At 43.0% G+C, this 13,150-nt stretch overlaps 1 protein-coding gene across 1 annotated transcript in view; it reads right to left on the bottom strand.

Moving 5' to 3' along the window:
- SPATA5 (spermatogenesis associated 5) overlaps positions 1-13,150 on the bottom strand; it is a 227,007-nt gene that overhangs the window by 162,692 nt on the left and 51,165 nt on the right. Inside the window, exon 14 of the mRNA XM_027853737.1 lies at positions 967-1,093. Within this exon, the coding sequence (XP_027709538.1) occupies positions 967-1,093 (127 nt within the window). The remainder of the gene's footprint in view (positions 1-966; positions 1,094-13,150) is intronic.

The raw sequence follows: 13,150 nt of genomic DNA, 5'->3' as shown, positions 1-13,150 counted from the left end.
CATCATCATCATCATCATCATCATCATCATCATCATCATCATCATCAATATCTTTGGAAGGCCAAAAGCTAATGTTCTATTCTAGAATTACTTGGATAGAAAAGAGGAGATACTCGACAAGGACATCTTGGAGAAACGGGCAAATCTACATGGAGAAGTTTCTGCCAACACAGATCACAAGCTATCTACGATTCAGTAGCTAAACTGTAGGGAGCTACACTAGGTGTATAAAAGGGAAGTGACTTGCCCAGGGTCACAGAGCTAGCTAATAGGTATAGTGATAATAATGGTATCAATAATAATGACAGCGAGCACTGATGTAGTGCTTTAAGGTTTGCAAAGTGCAAATATTGTCTTATTTAATCTTTACAACAACCCAGAGGGATATGGGCTATTATTATCCCCATTTTACAGATGAAGAAACTGAGGCAGACAGAGGTTAAGTGATTCGTTCAGAGTCGTCCAGTTGGTACGAGTCCGAGGCCTGAATTGAACTCAGGTCTCCCTGACTCCAGGCCCAGTGCTCAAACCACCGTACCACCTAGCTCACTGTCGAAAGTGGTACTGGAACGCAGGTCTTGCTGACTCCGAGCTCAGCACTCTGGTCACTACACAATTCTCCCTTTCTTTCAAAATAAATGCATCAGATAAAGCATAAAATCTAGGGAACAGATGGGTCAATGCATTGCAACAGGTTGCAGGGAAACAAAAGGAAAAAAAGAAATTGGCAGCAACAAACGAAGAGAGTTAATGTGAAATAAAAAAGATTTAGAGAAACTCATAGGTGCTGGCAAACCCTTTCATCAATATTAGATCACATACGTTGTCTGACCAAAACAAGGGGATTTCCCCTCCCTCTTTTCTTCAGTCCTTAAATGAAAAAGCAAACAAGAAATCATTTGGGTAAAAAAGACCGACCCCGATCCCTGCAGCCCTGGGCAGATGCCCCAGCCCAGTCTTTCCTACCTTGTCAATCTTATCTGGGCGATTGGTAGCTGCTAAAATAATCACATCTTTCAGCTGTTCGATCCCATCCATTTCCGTTAAGAGTTGGGCCAGAACACGGTCGGCTACATTTCCGGCACCTGAAGAGCTAAGTTTAAAAAATAAAAAGTTAGTACCCATGCAAATAACACATCTGCATCCCAAAATAGGGGAAAAGATCTTCACCATCTCTGAAACAAGTAAGTAAAATGTTAAGTGTGTAAAATAATCTTGCCGGACATTTTCCCCCCAGTCATAATCCATTACTGGCCAGAAAGGAAGAATATGGAAAGGTATAAAGTCTCTGCCAAAGCAGGAAACGGGATTTAAAATCTCATTTCCCCAGCTCTCTCGGGAGTCATGCATGAGAGCCGGAAAAATACCAAACAAAGAATCACTCAATCAGCAGTCATTTATTAACTGCTTACTATGTGAGAGAAGATATGCCAAGCACAAAAGCCAAACCTTGTCTACCCTCAAGAAGCTTATATTTAATGGGGAGGACAACCCCTACACACATATGCATAATATGTGATAAGATATATACGTAGCATACAGGAGCACGTGTGCAGGGGAAGGCCCTATATGGAGGGGAAGCTGGTGGGGAGGAGGGCCACAGAAAGGCCTCCTTAGGGAGGGGACCTGCATTGGATCTGGAATCCCAGGATTCCAAGCGGAGATGGGGAGAGGCAACATTCTCTCAGGTTTGTTGTGAAAATCAAATGAGATTTATACACACACATGTATGTGTATATATTGTATATGTTTATATATATGTATACATATATGTCTGTACGTGTGTGTGTATATATACACATATATGTATATGTTGCATTGTAAACTTTCAAACACCATATAAATGCTAGCTAACACCATCATTACTGAAGAGGATATAGGAAAAACTGGCACACTAATGCACTGTTGGTAGAGATGTGAGCTGGTCTAGCAATTCTGGAAAGCAATTTGGAATCAAGCCCCCAGTGTTCCTGAACTGTACATCCTGTGACCTAGAGATATGCCAAAGAGATGGGTCGGAGTGCGGAGAGACTTGAGTCAGGGAAACCAATTAAGAAGTTACTCCGATAGTTCAGACATGAAATGAGGAGGATCTTTACTAGGGAGGTGGATGGAGAATCACGGACAGAAAGAGAAGTTTGTGAGAGATGCTGTGGAGGCAGAAACAAGATACGGCAATTGACTGAGCAGGTGGAGTGAGAATGAAGAAAAGATGATGTCGAGGCTCTTTTTTTTTTTGGTCATGGTTTTCAGGTAGAACAATAATTTTTAAATTATCTCTCCTGGATCTATTTTCCAGGTCAGTTGTTTTCCCAATGAGATATTTCACATTGTCTTCTATTTTTTCATTCTTTTGGTTTTGTTTTACAGTTCCTTAATTTCTCATGAAGTCGTTGGCTTCCATTTGCTCCATTCTAGAGAATGAAGAAAACAGCATGACATCAAGGCTGTGAAGCTAGCTACTAGAAGGATGGAGGTCCCTTCAGGGCAACAGGAAAGTCAATGAAGAGTGCAGGGTTTGGGGTGAAAGATAACGAGTTGTGTTTTGGGCATGTTGAGCTCGAGATGCTTATAACACATCCAGTTCAGGACGTCTAAAAGGCAGCTGGTGATGCAGGCCTGGAGCTTAGGAGGGACTACGGCTGGACATATAGATCTGGCAATTATCTTCATAAAAATAATTGGAGCCATGGGAGCTGCTAAGATCACCAAGTGAGAAAGCATAGAAGGAGAAGAGAAGAGGACCCAGGACAGAGCCCTAGGGCACAGCCAGTTGTTGAGCATGACCTGGATGAAGATCCAGAAAAAGAAATGGAGAAAACCCTAGAGGAGAGTGGGTGTCAGCAACGTCAAATATTGTAGCGGGTCAATAAGAACGGGAACTCAGAAACGGCCATCCGATTTGGTGATTACAAGATCTTTGGTGACTTTAAAGAGAGTAGTTTCAACTGACTGATGAGGCTGGAAGCCCAATCACAGAAGGTTCAGAAGAGAGTGGGAGGAGGCACCAACTTTAGATGGTATTTTCAAGGCTTCTGATGAAGAAACGGAGAAGAAATACAAGATGAGCGCTAGCGGAGATGGCAGGGCATAGAAAGAGGTTTTTCGGGATGGGGTTTTGGGCACGTTTGTGGGCCACAGGGATGGGGAAAGACTGGAGAGGAGAGAGAGACAAGTGATGATGGTGGGGGCAATCTGCCAGAAAAGAAGAAGGGGATGGAATCAAGGGGGCACGTAGAGAGATTTACCTCGGCGAAGAGGAGGGCTGCTGCTTCGTCAGACACTGGAGCAAAGGAGAAGAAGGCAGGGGAAGATATCAGGAGAGGGGGAGAAGAGGGAATCTGGTGGATGGCTTCGATTTTCCTAATAAAGCAAGAGGTAACATTCTCAGCTAAGAAGCTATCTCAGAGGCCAGTCTTGATGAAGAGGTCAAGTCCAAGGTCGCACAGGTAGTAAATGACAGGCAGAGGCAGGATTTGAACCCAAGTCTCTTCTCCATTCTACCATACTTGCTTCTCAATACCAAGTTACACCAGTCCTTAAGACTACAACCCACGGTTGGCCCTTCCTCCTCTTCCATAAAATGGGGACACTCCACCACACAGAGCTGCTGGGATTAGAGCACTTTTCAAGTCTTAAATCAGTATGGAAATGCAAGTAACATTATTAGTCCAGACTTCCTGTCTCTTCCCTCACCTCCATTCAATAAATTCCAACGGCTCCCTATCGCCTCCAGGATCAAAAACAAAATCCTCTGTTGGACGTTCGAACTCCTTCACAACCTGACCTCCTTCCACCTTTCCCCACGCTCTTATGCCTTACTTTTTACAACGGCTTCCCTGCCTTCCTTCAAGTCCCTGCCCAAATCCCACCTTCTATGAGAAGCCTCTACTGATCTCTCTTACTGTTGGACCCTGCCCTCTACCAACTACCTCCAGCTGACCTGGTGTACGTCTCCTTCGTACCGAGCGGTCTCCATGCTGTCTTCTTCATTAGACCATGAGCTCTTTGGGACCAGGCACCACTTTTTGTTTTCATTGTAACTCCAGGGTTTAGCATAGTGCTCGACACACAGTAGGTGTTTAATAAATGCTTGCTGACTGGACTTCCTTTGAACTGATCATTTAACCACCAAATCTTCTGTAAAACAAGGAGAATGACCTTGGTGGGGTCTAAGGAACCTTTGATAACTAAAATGCTATGATTTACACTGCATTTTAATCTTATTAGTTTGTTCCAAAGTCAAACCGTCTTTCGGGCTTTGGATACGTTGCTGGTAGTGGAAAACACAGAGCACAGAATGATTAACAGTGATGGATTATTTCTCTACAGCACACCTCTCTTTTCTCCAGACCCAAATGTCTTTGGCAAACCCACAGTGGATGGGGTCACTTCCTGGAGCTGCTTTCTGTGTGCTGGGACCCTTATTAGACAGATGGGAATTCTCATTCCAGGGATATGCGAGGAAATGAGCAGAGAAACTCTGTTTTATCATTTCCCCCTTGGCTCCAGGCCACGTGAATGATAAAAGTCCCATCCTTTCACATTGCAGTCTTCTAACCTTTAGATCAACCTTAAACCAAGGTCTTCCTGCTGGGGAGGAGGAACACCCCAACATTTGCACCATCAAATTATTTATGGGTTTTCTTTGTGGAACGGCTTGATTTTTTAAAGACTGTAACTATAACAGGATATTGAGACTTAAAGGGGAAGGGAAGAAGCATCTATTAAACACCTACTGTGTGCCAGGCAAATAAGCACTTTATAAACAGCAACTCACTGGATCTCAACAGCAACCCTGGGAGGTAGGTGCTATTACTGTCCCCATTTCACAGCTGAGGAAATGGAGACAGATAGAGGTTAAATGACTTGCCCAGAGTCACACAGCTAGGAAGAAACTGAGACTGGATTTGAACTCAGGTCTTCCCGACTCCAGGCTCAACAATTTGTCCAATGGGTTATGAGCTGCCTCGAAAGACCAGACCTTAAAGGTTACACAAGAATAAACTCACAACTCGCCAGAAACAAAGAGGTTGCCCACTGACCACGGAGTGGCTAAACAACTTATGACACAGGAATGCTATTATACAATACAGAATGACCAAGATGAAGAATTCAGGGAAACACGGGAAGATTTCTATCAACTGGCACAGAACGAGTGGGAGAAGAAGATAAACAATCAATAAATAAATGAAAGCAAGACTCCAGGGCCCCTGCAATTACCCATCTCCTGAAGAACAGATGATGAAGCAAATCTGCCCCCTCTTCGCAGAGGAGTGAGGGGTTATGGGTGTCAAATACTGCATACACCGTCTTTCGGGGGCACTTTTGCTCAACCGTTTTTCTCTGTTACAAGGGCAGTAACAACGGCAAGGGGAAGACAGGTTAGGCAATGAACACTGTCAAAGACAAAAAGAATTAATAAAACTTTCTTTTAAATAAAGATTAAACCCTAAGATGGACAGCCAGGTGGTGCAGCAGATAGAGCGCCAGGCCTGGAATCGAGAAGGTTCATCTTTGTGAGTTCAAATTCAGTCTCAGACACTTACTAGTTGTGTGACCCTGGGCAAGTCACTTTATCCCATTTGCCTCAGTTTCCTCATCTGTAAAATGAGCTGGAGGAGAAAATGGCAAACCATGCCAGTATCTTTGCCAAAAAACAACACACAAATGGGGATCACAAAGAGTTGGACACAACTGAAAAAACAACAAATCCTAAGATAAACCACCCCAAACCTCAGGATTAAATCCCACAAAATCGTGATTGTTTATCTACGGTTGAGAAACATCACTGGATCTTATGGCGACCTCCTATACATCCTCTTTTTATAGTCACATTTCAAACAGTTGGAGCACCCAGAGTTATACATCAGCTGTCCTGGCACCTCATTACCTACACAAACAAGAGAGGAGTCCAGCTTAGCCAACACACTAGAAAATTCAGGGCACCCTATGCCTTTTCTAATACACTTTCTGTACATCCATTCCCTTCTGGTAGAAGCCAATTCTGACCTGCTACCTGCCTCATTTATTCCTACCAGTCGTACCCCTAGGTGTCTAAAAAAAATTAAAATTAGATTCTAGAGTAGAAAGAGCACTCAAGTCTAACAGTGAATGGATTTGGTTCATTTCCCTCCTTCCATTTTGGACCACGCCAGGCTTTAGAATGAAGACGTTCTTAGGACGTTCTTAGACATTCTTAGGTCTTAGGAGCAGAATGTCTTCCACAGCTGTAGAACTGGGACAAATGAGAGCATGGAAAGGTTTACTACAAAGCGACAAAATCTGTTTCTCCAATGGAGCGTTGTTTACGGCCAGAGACGGTTCACTGAATCCAAGACTCATTCATGCGGATCAATTTCCAAAGGAAGTCAAGTAAAAAGAAGTCACCTTCTTGGACTGGAGCACCTAGAGGCCTGCACCACTCAGGACACCAGGCAGGCAGAGTGTGGAAAGACGCTTAGAGAGGAGGCTAAGTCAGGCAGGCGACGTGTGAAAGGCCCACGGGGAGGCATCCCCAGGGCCCCATCTCCAGGGCCCAAGTCGGACCTTTCTAACCACCCTCCTCCTCGTGATGTACCAAACCAGAGTGAACAAAGGAAGGAAAACCCATGATGCTCCTGAGAGGCTTATCCATTCTCTTCATAGCCTTACCTTGGGCCCCACCTGGAGGTGAGAAGCTAGCATGACAACAGTCTTTTGGATTGTTCATTTTTGCCTCCAACTCTACCTTTCCGCCTTTGTGACCATGGGCAAGTCATTTCCCTCAAGAGATCCCTATTGGACTTTTGGTTTCGTTCTTTCCAGTCCAAAGACTGTGAGAAAACCCAGAGGCAAAGGGTAGATCTCTCACCCATTATCACCACCTCCCATCTCCCAGCAGAGGCCTGCCCCTTACCTTTCCCCTTATACTTTACTCTCTTCCACATCCTCTTCAGTCTAGAGACAATGGCCTCCCTCATCACCCTATCTCCTGATCCCATGCGTTCTTCCTGCCTGTCCCCCGTGTCTAGGACTCTCTCCCTCCTCATCTCCATCTCCTGGCCCCCTTCAAGTATTGGCTAACGTCTTCCACGAGAAGACTCTCCCTACCTTCCTGGATTTGCCTCGAGATTATCTCAATTTATCCCGTCCACATCTTGTTCGTATGTGGTCCTTTGCATGGTGTCTCTCCCTCAACAGACACTAAGCTTGTTTTTGCATCTCTTTTTCTAGCCCAAGTGCCTACTAGAGTGACTGGCACATAGTAGGTGACCAGTAACGAATGCATTTTGACTTGATTTGTGGACTCATCTCTGCAGCTCGATGGACCACGTGTTAAAAACTGAGGATTACATTCGGCACCCAGAATATAGTCTTCAAAACTTGCTAAATGAATGTGGAAAAAGTCTCTCTCTCTTGAATGGGGAGAGCTGAGGACAAAATCCACGCCCTTGACAGCAGATTCTGTTTAACGTGGAGGAAAAATGCCCAGTCTGTAAACCAAAGAATCCTGCCCTTCTTCAGGCCCACACCCTCCTGGCTTTCAGCAAGCCTTCCTGTACCCCGTATTCAATATGAAAGGAAATTTATTCTAGATTTTATCATACACAAGCAGAGAAAAAATAAAACAGGTCAATTTAAATAGGAGAATACAGCTACTTAATGTCCCTGACTCCCTAGACAAGCTTCTCATTCCCCCTGGGGATATCCACACCCCGGATTAAAGGCCCTTGCTATAAAGAAATAAAAAGGTCAGGTGATAACCTGGGCAGAAGAGTTTCTGAGGGAAAAAACAACAATAATAAAAAAGAAAAAGAAAACCAGGAGAAAACAAAGCAATTCAATAAACTTTTATTTGGTGCCTATTCTGTGCTGAGTACTAAAATCTGCACTGGAGTGTCAAAGGTAAAGAAAGAGCAGGCCCTGCCCTCGGCATGGCATGCTGGGAAGGGCACTGGTTCAGGGTTAAGAGACTCAGGTTTGAGTCTCCCCTCAGCATCTGCATGCTGAGTGAATGTGGCCAAGTCTCTCCCCTCCTCCGGGCCTCGGCTACTTTGTTCTCTGTAAAATGTAGGAAGGGGAGCAGATGAGCTCGAAAGGCTCTGTCAGCTCTGAGATGACCTAATTCCACATCACAGGGACAACATTCCCAGGTGTGTGCAGGTGGCAGGGCAGACAAGCTCCGGACGCGTACTGTGGAAGCATCTCACCTCAGAGAACCACCGGCCAACTGCCTAACCTCTCTCGGCCTCACTTTCATCAACTTAAAATGAGAATAGTAATAGCACCTACCACACGGAACTGATATAATAATAATCATAGAATGACAATAATGAATTATCATACAATTTTACATTGACATTCTATCATGTTCTGTTTAGTATATTTACATATGTTTGTATATGATATATTTATCATTATATCAGTTATTATATAATCATTAATCATATTGTCAATTAACAATCATGCCAATAATAGAATAATTATTAATTACATTATCATGATTATTATTCATCATCATAATAATAGCTAGCATCTTATATATGCTATTTCCTTTGATCCTCAACACACAGTCCACATAATGACCAAGAAATCCAAGGAGAAACTATAGTATTAGTGCCTTTATATGGGTCAACACAACACAAAAAGGCAGCCAGAACCCTCTAGTTACTGGGCCAGGGGTCCCACCAGGAAAACCAGGATGGATGCAGGTAAACACCGCGGACAGATTGTCCAAAGGTCCCTGAAGCCTGCATGCTCACAGAGCACAGACAAGGAGGAAGACTGGAGCTCTGGAGTACACGGGCAGTGAAGTGTTAAGGGGCTGCGAAACTCATACCCCTATGACAAGGACATGGCAGAGGGGCTGGAAGTCCATGGAGCTCAGACCAGAGATGTTCAAGGGGCAAGAAGTCTGGAGTTATCTAATGGGACCCAGGAGGAGGGAGCTTGAAACGGGGAGCTGTGACGGGAGAGGGGAAGGTCAGAAACAGAAGAACTCGGACATCAGAAGCAGGCTACGAGCTACGAAAGGTGCCTTGGGGGTGTCAGCAATCTGACTTGAGATGTTCCAGGAAGCCCCTATCTAGACCAGACAAAGCATGGGGGAATGAAACTTGCCAGCGCTGTGAATTCAGGCACACCGGGGGAGGGGACAAGATGGCGGCAAGAGTGCAGAAAACAGAGGTCAAGAGCAAATAGAACCTGACGTACCCTTCAAGAGTGTGGGAGGGAATGAAGCCTGACAAGGGCCGAGGCTACAATATGAGTTAACAAAAGAAGATACTGAGTATTAAATGTCAAGAGAGGGCCAAGAGATAAATGGAGAAGAAGAGAAAAATTTCACAACAGCAAAAAGAGTTTTATGGGAGGGGGCGGGGTTTGGCCACAAGGATTATAAGATTTCCTGGAGGAAATGAAGGAAGAAATTTTTTAAAACGAAGACAAAGTGAAATAAGGGCTCCAGATTAAAGAACTGGAAAGAGAAAACACAACAAAACGGAATGCAGAAAACCTTATCCAAAAAAATGGAAAATATTGGAATGGAAATTCTCTATAAATCTGCATAGGGCCAGGCATGTAGTAGGCACTTAATAAATGTTTATTTTTTGACTGACTGATTGAAATGAGAATGGAGCAAATAGAATTCAACAACTCCATGAGACAAGAAAAAATGCTAGAACAAATTCAAAGGTTGAAAAAAGTGAAGAAAATATATCTATTATTTAAAAAAAAAAAACTGACCTGGTAAACAGGTTAAGGAAAAGGAATTCAAAAGCAAGATTTCTTGAAATCCATGACCAAACAAAAAGCAGGGTTTTAAAGGAATCATAAATGAAAATCCCCCAGATCTATTAAAAACAAAGGGCAAAGTGAAAACAGGATCCACTATGACATCCTCAAAGAGACCCCAAAATGAAAACTCCATATGTCATAGCCAAAAGCCAGAGGTAAAAGGTGAAAGGGAAAAAAAGTACAAGGAGCCAAAAAGAGTTCAAGTACTAAGGAACCAGATGGGATCACTCCAGACTCATTGGCTACTACTTAAAAGAAAAAATCTTGGACCATGATTCCAACAGGCAAAAGATAAATTACAATAAAGAATAATGTGTCCTGCAAAACTGAAGATGATCCAACAAAGGGGGCTGGAGGGGGGCGATAGATTTTATTACAAAAGAGGGATCTGAAACATTCCCTATGAAAAAAGGAGAATTCAATAGAAACTCTGAAATCGAAACACAAAAGTCAAGAGAAACCAAGAAAAGTATATACGGAATGTCCCTCTGAGCACACCTGTATATTTGAACAATTGGAAGGGGCTTACTTTTTAACTGAGAGGAAAGAAAAAAAGTGTCTCATTAGAACATTAATGTTTTAAAGAATCAGAGAAAATTAAATAAGATAAAGAGAGGGCCGGGAATAGTTTTCTTTTGTTTTTATGGTGAAAGAAAAGGGAATACACCTGATCCTCACATTTATTTCAACCCTTCAAAGCAGTGTTCTAATTGGCCTTCCTTTTACAGATGAGGAAATGGGACAAGAAGAGTTAAATGACTTACCCGGGCACACAGAGTCTGAAGTAAGATCCAAGTTCAGCTCTTCCTGACTCCACATCCTATCATATAACTCTATCAGCTACACTATCTAAAGGCTTAACAGTTTATATGTCACAATATGGTCAAACCTGATCTACCACATGAATATAAATGGTGGTATCATGAAAAAAAAATAACAAAACACAAGAGAATAAGAGGGAAATGGATGGTGACACTTTGCACAACTATGACTAGGAGGAAAATTCTTAACTAAAACAGCAAAGATATTGGAATACTTTTCAGTCCTTATGCTGGGAGATGGGGAAGACTGCTAGGGGAGAATGTCGTTTGATATTGTCAAATGGTTCTGATTAAATGACTTTCTCTTTCACAAGGGAGAGTTCAATCAGGGTAGAGTTTTTTTCCCTTTCATTTAGCAATGTGATACAAGTACAAAATACATGAATAAAACATGTTTTTCAATGATGGGGGCAGTACCAAAGGGTGGGTGAATGTGAGCAACAGCACCATTCAAAAGCAATTTCTCACCCCATTTCCTACACCATTATTGTTGTTGTTATGGTTATGGTTACTTTAAAACACAGAGCTTGTCAGAGATCCCTGGCCTGACCCCATTCTGAAAGGAACCTGGCTGGGCTCCACTGAGCTTATTTCCCCCTAGAGCCATCAATGGGGAATAATTCCAGAGTGTTTTCAGAGAACAGCTGTACCAAGAGACCGCTGCTAATATTACAAATTATCCTAGATCTTATCGAAGCTGTTTAACTTGCGCGTGGCTGAAATGCATTTATACACATTCCTTCTCTCATACTTCCTACTGCAGAGGGTCAAAGTATCTCTCACTTTACAGATGAAGAAACTGAGACCCACAGACGTGAACTGACTTCCCCAAGGTCATCCAAGTAGCAAGGACCCTTCCACCTCTAGACCCATCTGTAAGTGTTGTTGTTAAGTCATTTTTCAGTCATGTGCAACTCTTTATGACCCCATTTGGGGTTTTCTTGGCAAAGATACTGCAGTGGTTTGCTATATTCTACTCCAGCTCATTTCTACAGTTGAGGAAACTGAGGCAAACGGGGTTAAGTGACTTGCCCAGGGTCACACAGCTATTAAGTGTCTGAGGTCAGATTTGAACTCAGAAAGATGAGACTTGCGAACTCTAGGCCCAGTGCTCTGTGTACCATGGCTCCACCTAGCTGACCTTTAAAGTCTTTTCCAGCTCTCAATCTATGATCCCAAGAATGCTAATTAAAAAGATATCATTATTTTCCCCACTTCCAAAACTCTAATTTCATTTGTGTAAAGAACTCTATGAAGACTTCCAGAAAAATAAAGTCACAACCAGATTACATTCATTTTACAAATTACAGCAGTCAACATTTTATATTAGCAGCAGATTAGAGCAGCAGATACATTAATGAACTGAAAACTCAGGGTTCAAATTCTGCCTCAGGCAATTGCTATCTTTCCGTGACTACAGTTTCCTGAATCTCAGTTTCCTCACCTGTAAAATGGAGATAAGCATAGCACCCACTCACAGGGTTTTTCTGAGGCTAAAATGAGGAAAACTCAAAAACAACATAGAAATGGGAGTATGTTTATTACTATTTTCAGGGTGATCTTAATCCTTTCACTGAAAGTATCCAACTGGATTCTGAGACGCACCTTGCAAGGTCTTTGGGGATAACAGCACTGTCCGGGGAAGATAAACCACATCCCCTCTCCAACGGGCACAGACTTCTCAAGTTAAGGCAGAGGCAGACAAGCTGGGATGCATTTACCAAAGCCCTGGTCAACCTACTAGGCTGTTTCCTCGCCTCATCTGCGAGTTGGACAAATGAAGTTTTGTGTGGTCAACGTAGCAAGAACCAAAGATCCACAGTGCTTGGCTGAGCCCACCTTTGCAAAAGTCCTCCCTGTCATGAAAGGGGGTCAACACTACCCAAGAGAAAACATCCGCCAACGCTGAGGTACTGTCATTTCAGGACTGGTCATATGGGTGTAATCTGGTCATGATCTTTTTTTTTCCTGGAAGTCTTCAAGAGGACGTGGCATTCTTTAAATAGATGAAAGCCATGGCTCGTTGCAGCAGCCTAATATTAGTCAGAAATTTCCTTTGTTTTGAGTTTTTGTTGCTTTGTGTTTTCCCAATCCATCTGGGTTTCCACGACATTTAAAATCCATTTAGTGCCTGGAGAATTTAGGATACCCTTGGCGGACATCACTGAATGATGAGGTACAGAAAATGTTATGGCCATGAAAAACTCAGCATGAGTATTTCTAAAAGCTGTAGTATAGCACCCTCCTCCACCAGCACTCTACAAACTCACCTTCTTTGAGATCTAAATAATGCAAATGTTTAAAAAGCTTTATTCATGCATTTTCCTTTCCCATTACAAACACTCCCAGATCACCCCCTCCACTCCCAGAGAGGTCTCCAGTAACTAAGTAAAAGAATTAAGCAAAACTAACAATAGTGACCTCATCTGAAAGTACACACAACTTTCCACATCTGCAACACCCCTCCCAACCTCTCTATTTTTAAAAAACTGTTTTTTTAATTAACAGAAATCTATTTTCTCTCCCTTCCAATCCCCACCTCATTGGGGGGG

The sequence above is a fragment of the Vombatus ursinus genome, unplaced genomic scaffold (assembly GCF_900497805.2).
Source record: "Vombatus ursinus unplaced genomic scaffold, bare-nosed wombat genome assembly UNPS02010193.1, whole genome shotgun sequence".
Taxonomy (NCBI): Eukaryota; Metazoa; Chordata; class Mammalia; order Diprotodontia; family Vombatidae; genus Vombatus; species Vombatus ursinus.
This window is presented reverse-complemented; position numbering and strand designations above follow the sequence as displayed.